The sequence below is a fragment of the Rhinoraja longicauda genome, chromosome 3 (assembly GCF_053455715.1).
Source record: "Rhinoraja longicauda isolate Sanriku21f chromosome 3, sRhiLon1.1, whole genome shotgun sequence".
Taxonomy (NCBI): domain Eukaryota; kingdom Metazoa; phylum Chordata; class Chondrichthyes; order Rajiformes; family Arhynchobatidae; genus Rhinoraja; species Rhinoraja longicauda.
The window spans coordinates 94,623,988-94,642,466 of record NC_135955.1 but is presented as its reverse complement, the minus strand read 5'-3'; the positions used below and the strand labels follow the sequence as shown (position 1 = coordinate 94,642,466).

Sequence of the window (18,479 nt, the reverse complement as noted above, 5' to 3'; positions counted from 1 at the left end):
AGTGATAGGAGCAGAATTAGGCCGCTCGGCCCATCGAGTCTACTCCGCCATTCAATCATGGCTGATCTATCTCTCCCTCCTAACCCCATTCTCCTGGCCTATTTGGTTAACTTTGCGTTATAACTGTTGGTCTGATGGAGAATCTGTGTGACAGAAATTGAGTAATTTTGTCCGTCGTTTTAGGTCTTCTAACTGTGCAGCGTATTAGATGTAAGATGTACAGAGGAATATATTCGGGTCCAAGTCCATAATTACCTGAAAGTGGCAACACAAAGTAGTTAGAATAAGAAAATAACTGCAGATGCTGGTACAAATCGAAGGTATTTATTCACAAAATGCTGGAGTAACTCAGCGGGTCAGGCAGCATCTCAGGAGAGAAGGAATGGGTGACGTTTCGGGTCGAGACCCTTCTTCAATGGGTGATGTTTCGGGTTGAAGAAGGGTCTCGACCCGAAACGTCACCCATTCCTTCTCTCCCGAGATGCTGCCTGACCCGCTGAGTTAGTCCAGCATTTTGTGAATTAAATACCTTCAAGTAGTTAGAATGGTAAAGAAGCCACATGGTTTAGTTTACTTTAGTTTAGTTTAGAGATACAGCGGGAAAACAGGCCCTTTCGGCCCACCGGGTCCGCGCCGACCAGCGATCCCCGCCCACTAACACCATCCTACACCCACTAGGGACAATTTATTTTTTACATTTACCAAGCCAATTAACCTACAAACCTGCAAGCCTTTGGAGTGTGGGAGGAAACCGAAGATCTCGGGGAAAACCCACGCGGGTCACAGGGAGAACGTACAAACTCCGCGCAGACAGCACCCGTAGTCGGGATGGAACCCGGGTCTCCGGCGCTGCATTCGCTGTAAGGCGGCAACTCTACCGCTGCACCACCATGACCGCCCTTGGTCTACCTCATGATATCCTCGTGTTCATCTGGTGAGGCGATGAGCATAAGAACCATGTTACAGCTTTATGGGACCATTGTAAGTCTGCATGTGGAGTGTTGTGCAGAAAGGAACTGCAGATGTTGGTTTACACCAGATGGACACAAAATGCTGGAGTAACTCGGCGGGTCGGGCAGTATCTCTGGAGAGGAGGAATGGGTGACGTTTCGGGTCGAGACCCTTCTTCATTCTGAGAGTCAGGGGGGAGTGAAACTAGAGGTATGTGAACAGCACCTCATATTTCGCTTGGGCTGCTTACAACCGATCGCTTGTAATGGAGATCTAGCAATGCATCCGGACAATTGTGTGGGAAAGGATGGGGATGGGGAGAGGGTATCGGGCATGGAGTGACGGTGGTGGGAGGAGAATAGAGTGGTCTCAAAACATAAAATGAACGACTGATCATAGTAAATGTTAGGTCTGCCGTGTATCACATCTATCCAAATTACAAATTGGCACAAGTTCAATCCTCACCCTGTTCAATCCTCACCTTGGATGCTGTCTGCGTGGAGTTTGCACGTTCTCACTGTGACGGCGTGGGTTTATTCTGGCTGCTCCGGTTCCATAGGTTCCCAAGTGATAGGAGCAGAATCAGGCCATTCGGCCCATCAAGTCTACTCCCCCTTTCAGTCAGAGGCTGCTTTACCTTTCCCTCTCAATCCTATTATAGAAAATAGGTGCAGGAGGAGGCCATTCGGCCCTTCGAGTCAGCACCGCCATTCATTGTGATCATGGCTGATCATCCACAATCAGTAACCCGTGCCTGCCTTCTCCCCATATCCCTTGATTCCACTAGCCCCTAGAGCTCTGTCTAACTCTCTCTTAAATCCATTCTCCTGCTTTCTCCCCACATCTGGAGTATTGTGTACAGTTTTTGTCTCCTAATTTGAGGAAGGACATCCTTGTAATTGAGGCAGTGCAGCGTAGGTGCACGAGATTGATCCCTGGGATGGCGGGACTGTCGTATGAGGAAAGATTGAAAAGACTAGGCTTGTATTCACTGGAGTTTAGAAGGATGAGAGGGGATCTTATAGAGACGTATAAAATTATAAAAGGACTGGACAAGCTAGATGCAGGAAAAATGTTCCCAATGTTGGGGGAGTCCAGAACCAGGGGACACACAGTCTTAATATAAAAGGGAGGCCATTTAAAACTGAGGTGAGAAGGAACTTTTTCACCCAGAGAGTTGTGAGTTTGTGGAATTCTCTGCCACAGAAGGCAGTGGAGGCCAAATCACTGGATGGATTTGAGAGAGAGTTAGATAGAGCTCTAGGGGCTAGTGGAATCAAGGGGTATGGGGAGAAGGCAGGCACGACTAATTGATTGTGAATGATCAGCCATGAACACAATGAATGGCGGTGCTGGCTTGAAGGGCCGAATGGCCTCCTCCTGCACCTATTTTCTATGTTTCTATAACCCCTGATACCCCTGTTCCCTTCCACATCCAAAAGACAAACGGGTATGTACTGCAGGTTAATTGTACAAAACGTTTGCCCCTGGAGTGAGTGCAAAAGTGGGAGAAGGTAGAACTCATGTGAACGGGTGGTCGATGGTCGGTGTGGAACCAGTGGGCCGAAGGGCCTGTTTCCATGCTGTATCTCTCAGTCAAAAACCTTCATCTTACCAATCCTGTTGAGTTTCCTGATGTTGTGTCAAAGTTTGCCGATAATTATTTTGGCATTTTAATTTGCTACAAGAAATTGTGCTGATTTCATAGACTATCGAGTTGGAAAGTACGAAGTTGGACAATGGTATGGCAACGCCACGCCTGGTGTTTTAGATTTTAGATTTAGAGATACAGCGCAGAAACAGGCCCTTCGGCCCACCGGATCCGCGCTGACCAGCGATCCCCGCACACTATCACTATCCTACACACACACTAGGGACAATTTTTACATTTGCCCAGCCAATTAACCTACAAACCTGTACGTCTTTGGAGTGTGGGAGGAAACCGAAGATCTCTGAGAAAACCCACGCAGGTCACGGGGAGAACGTACAAACTCCATACAGACGGCGCCCGTAGTCAGGATCGAACCTGAGTCTCCGGCGCTGCATTCACTGTAAGGCGGCAACTCTACCGCTGCGCCACCGTGTCGGTGTTGGTGGCAATCCCATCCACACTGCACGGAGCTTTGTCTCTGCCCTTCACAGCTATTGCCGAGTGTCAGAGAGTCACAGAGTGATACGGCGTGGAAACAGGCCCTTCGGCCCAACTTGCCCACACCGGCCAACATGCCCCAGATACACTAGTACAATCTGCATGCGCCTGGCCCATATCCCTCCAAACCCATCCTATCCATGTACCTGTCTAACTGTCTCTTAAACGTTGTGATAGTCCCAGCCTCAACTACCTCCTCTGGCAGCTCGTTCCATACACCCACCACCATTTGTGTGAAAAAGTTGCCCCTCGGGTTCCCAGAGCTAGATGGAGCTCTAGGGGCTAGCGGAATCAAGGGATATGGGGAGAAGGCAGGCACGGGTTACTAATTGTGGATGATCAGCCATGATCACATGGGGCTGTGTTCTGAGCCCCATGCTCTACTCCCTCTTCACACACGACTGTGTTCCTGCATTCGACACCAACACCATTGTCAAGTTTGCAGCACCATCGGGCTGATCACCAACGGGGATGAAACAAAATACAGAGCGGAGGTGCAGAACCTGGCGGACTGGTGCTCTGATAACAACCTGTCCCTAAATACCACCAAGACCAAGGAGCTGATCATCAACTTCCGTAGGTCACACAACGGGGAATACGCCCCGATCTTTATCAATGGGGAGTGTGGAGAGAGTGTCCAGCTTCAAGTTTCTGGGTACTCACATTTCGGAGGATCTCACATGGTCCAATAACACTGCTGCGCTGGTCAAGAAGGCACAGCAACGACTGTTCTACCTGAGAACACTGAAGAAGTCTGGTCTACCCCAACAGCTGCTGACGACATTCTACCGCTGCACCATAGAGAGCATCCTAACGCATGGCATCCCTGTGTGGTATCTCAGCTGCACGGAGGCAGAGAGGAAAGCTCTACAGCGGGTAGTCCATAGAGCTCAGAGGACCATCGGAACACAGCTACCAGCCTTGGAGGGCATCTACAACACACGATGCCTCAGAAAAGCCACCAGCATCCACAAAGACTCTTCACACCCCTGCAACAGTCTGTTCGAACTTCTACCATCGGGCAGACGATACAAGGCCTTCTACGCCCGCACCTCCAGACTCGGGAACAGCTTCATCCCCAGGGCCATAGCTGCTATGAACCGGTCCTGCTGAGCCGGATGGTCACATCGCACAGTGAACCGGCACAGATCTACTTGCACTTTATTCTGGTTTAAAACTGTTCTAATTTTGTTTCTCTGGGTTGTCTAAATTTCTGCTGATTAGCTAATTAATTTATTGCATCGTATGGGAGGCGCATTCCCAATCTCGTTGTACCCCTGTACAATGGCAATAAAGATATATTGTATTGTATTGTATTGTATTGTATTCTATTGGCCTCCTCCTGCACCTATTTTCAATGTATCTATGTTTCTATTAAATGTTTTCGCCCTTCACCTTGAACCCATGTCCTCTGGTCCTCGATTCCCCTACTCTGGGCAAGAGACTCTGAATGCATTCAAGAGAGAGCTGGATTCTGAATGCATTCAAGAGAGAGCTGGATAGAGTTCTTAAGGATAGCGGAGTCAGGGGGTACGGGGAGAAGGCAGGAACGGGGTACTGATTGAGAATGATCAGCCATGATCACATTGAATGGCGGTGCTGGCTCGAAGGGCCAAATGACCTCTTCCTGCACCTATTTTCAATGTTTCTATGTTTCTATTAAATGTTTTCCCCCTTCACCTTGAACCCATGTCCTCTGGTCCTCGATTCCCTTACTCTGGGCAAGAGACTCTGTGCGTCTACCCGATCTATTCCTCTCATGATTTTATACAGCATGATACACATTATAAGTTAACGCCAGACAATGAAACAACGAGATAACGAATCGCAAAACTATTAAGGCCAAAGAGCAGTTCTGTCCTGTCTTGCCACACGTTGGCAATGGCAGCCAGGGTTGTGGGAGGTGACCAAGGGCAGGGCAGATGGGGAAGTGCCTAGACAGAGATCAAGAAGGCATAAATAGCATAGTTCAACAACTCGAAGAGGCATAAACTAAAATAAGCATGATTCTATCCCATATAACAAGTGTTTTTCTCAGGTTATAGAGTGATATATGGTGATACAGCATGAAAACAGGATCTCGAACCAACTTGCCCACACCGACCAACATAGAAACACAGAAACTAGGTGCAGGAGGAGGCCATTCAGCCCTTCGAGCCAGTACCGCCATTCATTGTGATCATGGCTGATCATCCACAATCAGTAACCCGTGCTTGCTTTCTCCCCATAATCCCTTGATTCCACTAGCCCCCAGGGTTCTATCTAACTCTCTTTTAAATTCATCCAGTGAAATGGTCTCCGCTGCCCTCTGTGGCAGAGAATTCCACAAATTCACAACTTTCTGGGTGAAAAAGATTCTTCTCACCTCAGTTTTAAATGGCCTCCCCTTTATTCTCAGACTGTGGCCCCTGGTTCTGGACTCGCCCAACATTGGGAACATTTTTCCTGCAGTTAGCTTGTCCAGTCCTTTTATAATTCTATATGTTTCTATAAGATCCCCTCTCATCCTTCTAAACTCCAGTGAATACAAGCCCAGCCTTTTCAATCTTTCCTCATATGACAGTCCCGCCATCCCAGGGATCAATCTCGTGAACCTACGCTGCACTTCCCAATTACAATGATATCCTTCCTCAAATTAGGAGACCAAAACTGTACACAATACTCCAGATGTGGTCTCACCAGGGCCCTATCCAACTGGGCCCTATACACCAGGGCCCTATACAACTAAAACAAAACCAAACCAAACCAAACCAAACCAGGACTCCCCCAAACATCGGGAACATGTTTCCTGCATCTAGCGTGTCCAATCCCTTAATTATATGCGGCACGGTGGCGCAGCGGTAGAGTTGCTGCCTTACAGCGAATGCAGCGCCGGAGACTCAGGGTCGATCCTGACTACAGGCGCCGTCTGTACGGAGTTTGTACGTTCTCCCCGTGTCCTGCGTGGGTTTTCTCCGAGATCTTCGGATTCCTCCCACACTCCAAAGACGTACAGGTATGTAGGTTAATTGGCTGGGCAAATGTAAAAATTGTCTCTAGTGGGTGTAGGATAGTGTTAATGTGCAGGGATCGCCGGGCGGCGCGGACCCGGTGGGCCGAAGGGCATGTTTCCGCGCTGTATCTCGAAAGCTAAATCTAAATCTTACATGTTTCAATAAGATCCCCTCTCATCCTTCTAAATTCCAGCGTGTACAAGCCCAGTCGCTCCATTCATTCAACGTACGACAGTCCCGCCACAAGCTTATATCAAGTCTCCCTTCAACCCCCAACATTCCAGAGAAAACATTCCAAGTTTGTACAAACTCCCCCAGCAGCTAAAAACCTCCAGTCCAGATGTGGAGGGGGGATAAAAATGCAAATGGAATAACTTCATGTATTAACGAAGGATGACATTTTCAACTCACCACGTCGGGACTTTTGAATATTTGAGAAGTTTTCAAATGATGAACATAACCATTTGAAGAAATTATCTTCACAAATGGTGGCGCAGCAGTAGAGTTGCTGCCTCACAGCACCAGAGAAACATGTTCGATCCTGTTTGTACGTTCTCTCCGTGACCCGCGTGGGCTTTCTCCGGGCGCTCCGGTTTCCTCCCACACTCCAAAGACGTGCAGGTTTGTAGGTTAATTGGCTCCTGTAATATTGTAAATTGTCCCCGGTGTGTGTAGGATAGCGTTAGTGTACGGGGTGATCTCTGGTCGGCGCGGACACGGCGAGCCGAAGGGCCTGTTTCCGCGCTGAATCTCTAAAGTTTGAAGCGTAAAGAATGGGAGGTGAGTACAAGCTCGCAAAGAGGATCAGAGAAATCTGTTTGGCAAAGCGGCTTGTTAGAACCCAGGCTTGTAGAGACAGGGGCAACGTTAAATAAGCCGCAGAAAATAGAAACACTTTGAGAAACAAAAGGAACTGAGATTAATGTAGGCTACAAAGGTAGACACAAGATCAGCGGGTCTGTCGGCAGCTCGGGAGAGAAGGAATGGGTGATGTTTCGGGTCGAGACCCTTCTTCAGACTGATGTCAGGGGAGGGGGCGGGACAAAGATAGTATGTAGTCGGAGACAGGAAGACTAGTGGGAGAACTGGGAAGGGGGAGGGGATGGAGATGGAAAGCAGGCAACTCTCTGGGTGAAAAGGTTCCTTCAGTTTTAAATGGCCTCCCCTTTATTCTTAGACTGTGTGGCCCCTGGTTCTGGACTTCCCCAACATTGGGAACATTTTTCCTGCATCTAGCTTGTCCAGTCCTTTTATAATTTTATATGTTTCTATGTTTATATGTTTCTTGGGTGTAAACTACCCAAGCGAAATATGAGGTGCTGTTCCTCCAATTTGCGCTGGGCCTCACTCTGACAATGGAGGAGGCCCAGGACACAAAGGTCAGACTGGGAGTGGGAGGGGGAGTTGAAGTGCTGAGCCACCGGGAGATCAGGTTGGTTAAGACGGACTGAGCGGAGGTGTTGAGTGAAACGATCGCCGGGCCTGCGCTTGGTCTTGCCGATGTGAGGAAGTTGATGTAGACTGGACTGAGTGGTCTTTTTCTGTGCCATGATTTAAGTTTGGTTTAGTTTGAGACACAGCATGGAAACAAGGCCCTTCGGCCCACTGAGTCCATGCCAACCAGCGATCATCATTCACACAATCATAATCACAATCACAATCACAATAAAACTTTATTAGCCAAGTATGTTTTGTAACGTACGAGGGGAACTTCATTTGCCGTACAGTCATAACAGTAAAGAGCAACAGGACACACAAAATATATTTGAACATCAACATCCACCACAGTGACTCCTCCACATTCCTTACTGTGATGGAAGGTGAAAAACAGTTCAATCTCTCCCTCCCCTCCACTCTAGTTCTATGTTATCTGGCGGAGGACTCCACGGCCACGCTGGGCCAGGCCGACCCTGCAACGTCGCCATGACAACGGGCCTTCATGGTCAGGCCAAGATCCCTGCACTTACAACAACTGGGACTTGAAAATGGCCACAAACTGGTGACTCTGTGCACTGTCTCAGTGTACGACTGCCACACACCAGTACTGCACCTGAGATGCTTATCTAATACGTGTCTAAGTGTTTATGTACGGTGATACTTGTAATCAACTGTAGACAAAGATGAATTTCACTGTACCTCGGTACATAGAAACATAGAAAACAGGTGCACGAGGAGGCCATTCGGCCCTTTGAGCCAGCACCGCCATTCATTGTGATCATGGCTGATCATCCACAATCAGTAACCCGTGCCTGCCTTCTCCCCATATCCCTTCATTCCACTAGCCCCCAGAGCTCTATCTAACTGTCTCTTAAATTCTTCCAGTGAATTGGCCTCCACTGCCCTCTGTGGCAGAGAATTCCACAAATTCACAACTCTCTGGGTGAAAAGGTTTCTTCAGTTTTAAATGGCCTCCCCTTTATTCTTAGACTGTGGCCCCTGGTTCTGGACTCGCCCAACATTAGGAACATTTTTCCTGCATCTAGCTTGTCCAGTCCTTTTATAATTTTATATGTTTCTATAAGATCCCACCTCATCCTTCTAAACTCCAGTGAATACAAGCCCAGTCTTTTCAATCTTTCCTCCTATGACAGTCCCGCCATCCCAGGGATCAATCTCGTGAACCTACGCTGCACTGCCTCAATTACAAGGATGTCGTTCCTCAAATTAGGAGACCAAAAATGTACACAATACTCCAGATGTGGTCTCACCAGGGCCCTATACAACTGCAGAAGGACCTCTTTACTACTAGACTGAAATCCTCTCGTTATGAAGGCCAACATGCCGTCAGCTTTCTTCACTGCCTGGGGTGCGGCTCGGCCGCGGGGCCTTCCATCGTCCGGCGTGGCTCGGCCGCTGGACTTAACATCGCCCGGCGCTGCTCGGCCGCTGGACTTAACAGTGCCCGGTGCGGCTTGGCCGCGGGGCCTTCCATCACCCGGTGCGGCTCGGCCGCGGGGCCTAACATCGCTGGTGCAGCTCGGCCGCGGGACTTAACAGTGCCCGGTGCGGCTCGGTCGCGGGGCCTAACATCGCTGGTGCGGCTCGGCCGCTGGACTTAACAGTGCCCGGGCCGCGGGGCCTAACATCGCCCGGCGCGGCGCGGCCGCGGGACTTTTCATTGCTGGTGCGGCTCGGCCGCTGGACTTAACATCGCCCGGTGCGGCTTGGCCGCGGGACTTAGCTGCGCACGGCTCGGTCGCGGGGCCTTCCACCGCCCGGTTCGGCCGCGAGACGTCTCAGCGCCCGGTGCGACTCGGCCGCGGGGACTTCCATCCCCTTGCGGGGACTGTGCGGGTCGGTCGGGGACGAGCTGTCTGTCCGTGGGCGTGGGGAAGAGAGTGGAAGTTTTGTTGCCTCCATCACAGTGAGGGGGTGTTTGGAGTCACTGTGATGGACGTTATGTGTTGGGGTCATGTGTCTTGTGTTCTTTTTTGTGTGTGACTGCTATGTAGTTTCGTTCGGTACCTTGGTACCGAATGACAAATAAAGCTCTGTTGAACCGTTGAACTGTTGAACTTAAGTGGCACGTAAAGCAACGTACCATACCACGTTTGCATCCACTCCCCGCACAACACAGAAACATTTAAAAAAGCCAATCAACCTACGAACCCGCACGTCTTGGGAGGAAACCCACGTGGTCACCGGGCGAACCTGCAAACTCCACACAGTCAGCATCCGAGGGAGGTCAGGATTGAACCTGGGACCCTGGCACAGTCTGGCAGCGGCTCTACCAGCTGTGCCGCCATGCTGCCCTTACAGGCTGAGTCAAAAATCATTTTGAGGGGGGTTGGGGAGGTAGAACCAAGGATGCTGGTTTACGAAAAAGTGCTGGAATAACCTGTTCTCACCTATCCATGTTCTCCAGAGATGCTGCCTGACCCGCTGAGTTACTCCAGCACTCTGTGAAACGTCACCTATCCATGTTCTCCAGAGATGCTGCCTGACCCGCTGAGTTACTCCAGCGCTCTGTGAAACGTCACCTATCCATGTTCTCCAGAGATGCTGCCTGACCCACTGAGTTACTTCAGCACTCTGTGTCATAATTCCAGGGGAGGAGGGAGGGTGGAGAGGGGGAGAGGAGGGGAGGAGAGGGGGGGAGGGAAGGGGGGGAGGGGAGGGGTGGAGGGAGGTGGGGGGGTGGTTTGCCAAGATATTTTGCTTTGAATGGCAACCTCTGCCCAGGGTTGAAAGAAAACTGTAACAACGTGAACAGAAGGATGAATATAAAGAAAATTAACGAGGATTATTAGACCTACATTGGTCAGTACATTTTGTATCTGGGAATAGGATTTGATTTTTAAAAATCGATGATTAAAAAAAAAATCAAGCCTTTGTTTACTTTTACAGGCACCAACTGGAATTGACTTCTTGAGATAACAACGGTGGCGCAGCGGTAGAGTTGCTGCCTCACGGCGCCAGAGATTCGGGTTCCATCTTGACCACGGGTGCTGTCTGTACGGAGTTTGTACCTTCTCCCCGTGACCCACGTGGGCTTTCTCCGGGTGCTCCGGTTTCCTCCCACACTCCGAAGACGTGGAGGTTTGTAGATTAATTGGCTTCGGTGAAATTGTAAATTTGTCCCTGGTGTGTGTAGGATCGTGCTAGTGTACTGGATGATCGCTGGTTGGCGTGCACTCGATGGGCCGAAGGGCCTGTTTCCACGTTGTATCTCTAGCGTCTAAAGACTTTGAGGAATACCAAGTACACATGATAATAAATAAACTAGACTAAACTAAAAGAAATCTGTTTCAATGGGGCAACATATAATTAATCACAACTTAGCAAACCTGTAAACAACCTTGTACAAAACGCTCTTTTAGTATCATGTTATGATGTTTGTATGTACCTGCAACCTAGGAGTTACCTGCACCTCGGAGGTTTTACATGGTTCTCCATTGGTTTTCGATGAAGAAGACTGCAAAAAGTTGTGGACACTGCACCTCTGACCTTCGCACCATCGAAGGGATTTACTGGAGTCGCTACCTCAAAATGGCAGCCGGCCTCATCAGAGATCCACACCACCCTGGCCACGCTCCCATCTCACCACTGCCATCGGGAAGAAGGTACAGGAGCCTGAAAACCTTAACGACCAGGATCAGGAACAGCTTCTTCCCAGCAGCCATCAGGCTGTTAAACACCACAACCTCAAATAAGCTCAGAACTACAATAGGCTATTATTATTATTATTGCACAATAATTGTGCTTTTTATGTGTACGTATGTATGCACGTGTGTGTGTGTGTGTGTGTGTGTGTGTGTGTGTGTGTGTGTGTGTGTGTGTGTGTGTGTGTGTGTGTGCGTGTGTGCGTGTGTGCGTGTGTGCGTGTGTGCGTGCATGTATATATATATATATATGTATATATATGTATGTATGTGTGAGTATGTGTAAATATACACACACTGAACTTTTTCTGGTTTATTTTAGACAATAGACAATAGACAATAGGTGCAGGAGTAGGCCATTCAGCCCTTCGAGCCAGCACCGCCATTCAATGCGATCATGGCTGATCACTCTCAATCAGTACCCCGTTCCTGCCTTCTCCCCATACCCCCTCACTCCGCTATCCTTAAGAGCTCTATCCAGCTCTCTCTTGAAAGCATCCAACGAACTGGCCTCCACTGCCTTCTGAGGCAGAGAATTCCACACCTTCACCACTCTCTGACTGAAAAAGTTCTTCCTCATCTCCGTTCTAAATGGCCTACCCCTTATTCTTAAACTGTGGCCCCTTGTTCTGGACTCCCCCAACATTGGGAACATGTTTCCTGCCTCTAATGTGTCCAATCCCCTGATTATCTTATATGTTTCAATAAGATCCCCCCTCATCCTTCTAAATTCCAGTGTATACAAGCCTAATTGCTCCAGCCTTTCAACATACGACAGTCCCGCCATTCCGGGAATTAACCTAGTGAACCTACGCTGCACGCCCTCAATAGCAAGAATATCCTTCCTCAAATTTGGAGACCAAAACTGCACACAGTGCTCCAGGTGCGGTCTCACCAGGGCCCGGTACAACTGTAGAAGGACCTCTTTGCTCCTATACTCAACTCCTCTTGTTACGAAGGCCAACATTCCATTGGCTTTCTTCACTGCCTGCTGTACCTGCATGCTTCTTTTCAGTGACTGATGCACTAGGACACCCAGATCTCGTTGAACATCCCCTCTTCCTAACTTAGGAAGAAGGGTCTGTAGAAGGGTCTCGACCCGAAACGTCATCCATTCCTTCTCTCCCGAGATGCTGCCTGACCTGCTGAGTTACTCCAGCATTTTGTGAATGAATCAATGTTTCTATATCTGATGTGCTGCTGCAAGTAAGAATTTCATTTGTTCTATCAGGTACACATGGCAATGAAACTTGACTTGACTCTTGATTTTCCCACTGGTAGACACAAAATGCTGGAGTAACTCAGCGGGCCAGGCAGCATCCCTGGAGAGAAGGAATGGGCGACGTTTCGGGTCGAGACCCTTCTTTACCCTTCAGGTTAGATGCTGTAGTCTAGTTTAGTATAGAGATACAGTGCGGAAACAGGCCCTTTCGGCCCACCGGGTCCGCGTCGACCAGCGATCCCCGCACACTAACACTATCCCACACCCACTAGGGACAATCTTTACACATACACCAAGCCAATTAATCTACAAACCTGCACGTCTTTGGAGCGTGAGAGGAAACCGAAGATCTCGGAGAAAACCCACGCAGGTCACGGGGAGAACGTACAAACTCCGCACAGACGGCGCCCGTAGTCGGGATGGAACTCGGGTCTCCGGCGCTGCATTCGCTGTAAGGCGGCGACTCTACCGTTGCGCCACTGTGCCATGGTGAAGACTGGAACTGAGTACTTACGTTCACCGAACGAGTCGGCTGCTAGCACACGCCCGCCGTTTGGTCCATTTGTGGTGGCGAGGAGAAGCCGCCATCGTTGTCCGCGTGAACGTCTTGCGTTGGAGATGCATTGGGAACACTGGGTCCAGAAGGAGACGTGGCGCTGGAGGTGCAGAGGCTGAAAGGACGAAATTGGTGAACATAAGCAACCTTGGAGCTACAACAAATGCACGGGGACCGCCGGTCGGTCGGTGCGGGCGCGGTGGGCCGGAGAGACTGTTTCTGCGCTGTATCTCGAAATTAAACTTTCAAACTAAACTGTAACATAGAGTCATAGAGTCGTACAGCGTGGAAACAGTCCCTTTGGCCCAACGTGAATAGTTGATGACTTTCTTGGGCGGGTGTGCGTGTGTCAGGGGTTATGGGGAGAAGGCAGGAGAATGGGGTTGAGCGGGAGAGATAGATCAGCCATGATTGAATGGCGGAGTAGACTCAATGGTTTGAATGGCCTCATTCTGCTCCTAACACTTAGGAACATGAACTTGCCCACACCAACCAACATGCCACTTCTACACTGGAGGAGGGTCTCGACCCGAAAGACATTCTAGCCTTAGAGGGAGTACAGAGAAGGTTCACCAGATTGATCCCTGGGATGGCAGGACTTTCATATGAAGAAAGACTGGATAGACTAGGCTTATACTCGCTGGAATTTAGAAGACTGAGGGGGGATCTTATAGAAACATATAAAATTCCTAAGGGGTTGGAGAGGCTAGATGCGGGAAGATTGTTCCCGATGTTGGGGAAGTCCAGAACCAGGGGTCACAGCTTAAGGATAAGGGGGAAGTCTTTTAGGACCGAGATGAGAAAACATTTCTTCACACAGAGTGGTGAGTCTGTGGAATTCTCTGCCACAGAAGGTAGTTGAGGCCAGTTCATTGGCTATATTTAAGAGGGAGTTAGATGTGGCCCTTGTGGCTAAAGGGATCAGGGGGTATGGGGAGAAGGCAGGTACAGGTTACTGAGCTGGATGATCAGCCATGATCATATTGAATGGCGGTGCAGGCTCGAAGGGCCGAATGGCCTACTCCTGCACCTATTTTCTATGTTTCTATGTTTCTATGAAACGTCACCCATTCCTTCTCTCCTGAGATGCTGCCTGACCCGCTGAGTTACTCAAGCATTTTGTGAAATAACTGCGCCTTCTAAACTAGTCCCCCCTGTCTGTGTTTGGCCCATATCCCTCTAAACCGATCCTAACCATGTACCTGTCTAAATGTGTGTTAAACGCCGTGACGGTAGATTCGATATCTGTTTCTCGAGGGCGACTTACCGTTTACTTGGCTGTACCTGGTACACGGTTTCCGGAAGTGCTTGGTCTCGTGTCTCAGGCAGCAGTAAACAGAAGCTTCCAGCCATCAAAATTAACATGCCCATCAGCATGAAAGGCAGCTTCCGATCGTACATCCCTGAAGGACAGGCATAGACAACTTCATCAACAACTGCGAGCTGCCGACCGAGCCTTCGTTAACGTACGATGAGCGTTTGTCGGCTCTGGGCCTGTTCTCGCTGGAGTTTAGAAGGATGAGGGGGGGACCTCATTGAAACTTGCCGAATAAGTGAGCGGCCCGGATAGAGTGGATGTGGACAGGACGTTTCCACTAGTGGGAGAGTCTAGGACCAGAGGGCACGGCCTCAGAATTAAAAGGACGTTCTTTCAGAAAGTCCACAGTCTAAGAATAAAGGGGAGGCCATTTAAAACTGAGGTGAGAAAAAAACTTTTTCACCCAGAGAGTTGTGAATTTGTGGAATTCTCTGCCACAGAAGGCAGTGGAGGCCAAATCACTGGATGGATTTAAGAGAGAGTTAGATAGAGCTCTAGGGGTTAGTGGAATCAAGGGGTACGGGGAGAAGGCAGGCACGGGTTACTGATTGTGGATGATCAACCATGATCACAATGAATGGCGGTGCTGGCTCGAAGGGCCAAATGGCCTCCTCCTGCACCTATTTTCTATGTTTCTGTATGTTTTTAAAGCAGATGAGGAGGAATTTATTTAGTCAGAGGGTGGTGAATCTGTGGAAATCCCTGCCTCAGAATGCTATGGAGGCCAAGTCAGTGGATATTTTTAAGGCAGAGACTGACAAATTCTTGATTCGTACAGGTGTCAGGGGTTATGGAGAGAAAGCAGCAGAATAAGGTTGGGAGGGAGAGATAGATCAGCCATGATTGAATGGTGGTGTAGACTTGATGGGCCGAATGGCCTAATTCTGCTCCTATCACTTTTATGAACTTATGAAGCCTTGGGAATTTCAGTGTGGCAAATTAAATTTGAAACAAACTTGACCATTATTTTTACTTCTCAAATTATGTGCAGCCAATGGTTAAAACTTGTTGGCCTTGGTATTGGTTTATTACCGCCATGTGTACCGAGATACATTTACACCTCGCATAATCAAGGACCAGTCTCACCCCCGGCCACTCCCTCTTCTCCCCTCTCCCATCGGGCAAGAGGTACAGAAGTGTGAAAACGCACACCTCCAAATTCAGGGACAGTTTCTTCCCAGCTGTTATCAGGCAACTGAACCATCCTACCACAACCAGAGAGCGGTCCTGAGCTACCATCTTCCTCTTTGGTGACACTCGGACTCTCCTTGATCGGACTTTGCCTAACTTTACCTTGCATTAAGGTATTGCGTTCAGTTCTGGGCACCTTGTTGTCAAGTTGGAGAGGATTTACGAGGATGTTGCCTGGTCTGAGTTATAGGGAGAGGTTGAGCAGGCTGGGTCTCTATTTCTTAGAGTGCAGGAGGACGAGGGGAGATCTTATAGAGGTGTAGAAGATCATGAGAAGAAAAGATCGGGTAGATGCACAGAGTCTCTTGCCCAGAGTAGGGGAATCGAGGACCAGAGGAGATAGGTTTAAGGTGAAGGGGAAAAGATTTAATAGGAATCTGAGGGGTAACTTTTTCACACAAAGGGTGGTGGGTGCATGGAACGAGTTGCCAGAGGAGGTAGTTGAGGCTGGGACTATCCCAATGTTTAAGAAGCAGTTAGACAGGTACATGGATAGGACAGGTTTGGAGGGATATGGACCAAACACAGGCAGGTGGGACTAGTCTAGCTGGGACATGTTGGCCGGTGTGGGCAAGTTGGGCCGAAGGGCCTGTTGCATGTTGTATCACTCCGTGACTCTATTAAACGTTATTCCCTTTATCATGTGTTTGTTTGCACACTGTGGACGGTTCGATTGTAATCATGTATTGTCTTTCCGCTGGCCGGTTAGCACGCAACAAAAGCTTTTCACTGTACCTCGGTACAGGTGACGATAAGCTAAACTCAACTAAACTGAACAAACTCTCAGTCTTCCCACTGGGCTGTCATCCCCGAGAAGTTTGCAGGAGAGTTCAGCGTGGACATGGCCGCTGATCGAACCATCGCCTCCTCACTTACCCAGGAAGACAAAGTAGGGAGAGATAATGCTGCCAATCCTAGACGCCATGGAGCACACGCCAATGCCCATGTTCCTCACCACCGTCGGGTACAGCTCCGCAGAGAAAACGTAGATGATCGCAAAGGTTATCGTGATACTGGTTTTACCAATCATCACCAACACCGTAGCCAGAATATGAAGAGCTGCGGAAACAATGTTATCATCATTGAGTCATACCATAGAGTCAGTGAGACATACCATAGAGGCATAGAGTCAATTCCATAGTGACATAGAGTCATACCATAGAGGCATAGAGTCATACCATAGAGGCATAGAGTCATTCCATAGAGGCACAGAGTCACACCATAGAGGCATAGAGGCATAGTCATTCCATAGAGGCACAGAGTCATTCCATAGAGACATAGAGTCATACCATAGGGGCATAGAGTCGTAACATAGAGGCATATCATAGCGTCATATCATGGAGTCATACCATAGAGTCATAGTCATACCATAGGGTCATAGAGTCATACCATAGAGTCATGCCATAGAGGCATATCATAGAGGCATATCATAACCATACCATAGAGTCATAGTCATACCATAGAGGCATAGAGTCATTCCATAGTCATAGAGTCATATCATAGTCATAGAGTTATATCATAGAGTGATAGAGTCATACAGAGTGGAAATAAGCCCTTCGACCCAGTTCAGTTTAGTTTATTGTCACGTGTACCGAGGTACAGTGAAAAGCTTTTTGTTGCATGCTAATGTATATTTTTAAGTGTAGGAAGGAACTGCAGACACTGGTTTACTCCGAAGATAGACATAAAAAATGCTGGAGTAACTCAGCGGGACAGGCAGCGTCTCTGAAGAGGAGGAATGGGTGACGTTTCGGGTCGAGACCCTTCTTCAGAGATGCTGCCTGCCCCGCCGATTTACTCCAGCATTTTAGAAACTTAGAAACAAAGGAAATAGGTGCAGGACGAGGCCATTTGGCCCTTCGAGCCAGCACCGCTATTCATTGTGATCATGGCTGATCATCCACGATCAGTAACCCGTGCCTGCCTTCTCCCCATATCCCTTGATTCCACGAGCCCCTAGAGCTCTATCTAACTCTCTTTTAAATTCATCCTAGTGAATTGGCCCCCACTGCAGAGAATTGTGGCAGAGAATTCCACAAATTCACAACTCTCTGGGTGAAAAGGTTTTTCCTCATCTCCGTTCTAAATGGTCTACCCCTTATTCTTAAACCGTGGCCCCTGGTTCTGGACTCCCCCAACATTGGGAACATGTTTCCTGCCTCTAACGTGTCCAATCCCTTAATAATCTTATACGTTTCGATAAGATCTCCTCTCCTCCTTCTAAATTCCAGTGTATACGAGCTTAGTCGCTCCAGTCTCTCAACATACGACAGTCCCGCCATTCCGGGAATTAACCTAGTAAACCTACGCTGCACTCCCTCAATAGCAAGAATGTGCTTCCTCAAATCTGGAGATCAAAACTGCACACAGTACTCCAGGTGCGGTCTCACTAGGGCCCTGTGCGTTCTCCCTCAGTTCTCACCTCAGTTTTTAAAATGGCCTCCCCTTTATCCTGAGACTGTGTGGCCCCTGGTTCTGGACTCCCCCGACGTTGGGAACACGTTTCCCGCTTCGAGCTTGTCCGGTCCTTGTCGTGTCCGTTATAGATTTTGAACCACTTACTTGGGGGGATAAACTGGATGACAAGGAGAATCAGCCCGCCCAGCAGCAGCATGGAGGCGGTGGAGAGGCGGCGAGGCGCGTGGTGCATCATCCACCAAGCGATGGTGTAGGCTACGATCTCACTGACGGCAGAGATCAGGCAGTTGAAGTACGGGTCTCCATACATGTTTGGAGTGCCGAGTGTCAACACAAAGTACCCGATGGATGTAATCATCCTACGACAAAACAGAAGAGAAGCGAAAGGTCTTTCCCTGTCTCCCGCACAAGATCGACAATTCTCCGAGTGCATTCAAGAGAGAGCTAGGTCGAACTCTTAAGGATAGCGGAGAGGGGATCTTATCGAAACGTATAAGATTATTAAGGGGTTGGAGACGTTAGAGGCAGGAAACATGTTCCCAATGTTGGGGGGGTCCAGAACCAGGGGCCACAGTTTAA

General features: G+C 49.0%; 1 protein-coding gene across 1 annotated transcript in view; it reads right to left on the bottom strand.

The window, feature by feature from the left end:
* Positions 1-170: 170 nt before the first annotated feature.
* Positions 171-18,479, bottom strand: part of LOC144592488 (organic cation/carnitine transporter 2-like) — a 60,062-nt gene continuing 41,753 nt past the window's right edge. The window contains exons 7-11 of the mRNA XM_078397086.1: positions 18,045-18,259; positions 16,359-16,541; positions 14,241-14,376; positions 12,932-13,088; positions 171-255 (exon numbers count right to left, since the gene is read on the bottom strand). Of these exons, the coding sequence (XP_078253212.1) occupies positions 12,953-13,088; positions 14,241-14,376; positions 16,359-16,541; positions 18,045-18,259 (670 nt within the window). The 3' untranslated portion in view covers positions 171-255; positions 12,932-12,952. The remainder of the gene's footprint in view (positions 256-12,931; positions 13,089-14,240; positions 14,377-16,358; positions 16,542-18,044; positions 18,260-18,479) is intronic.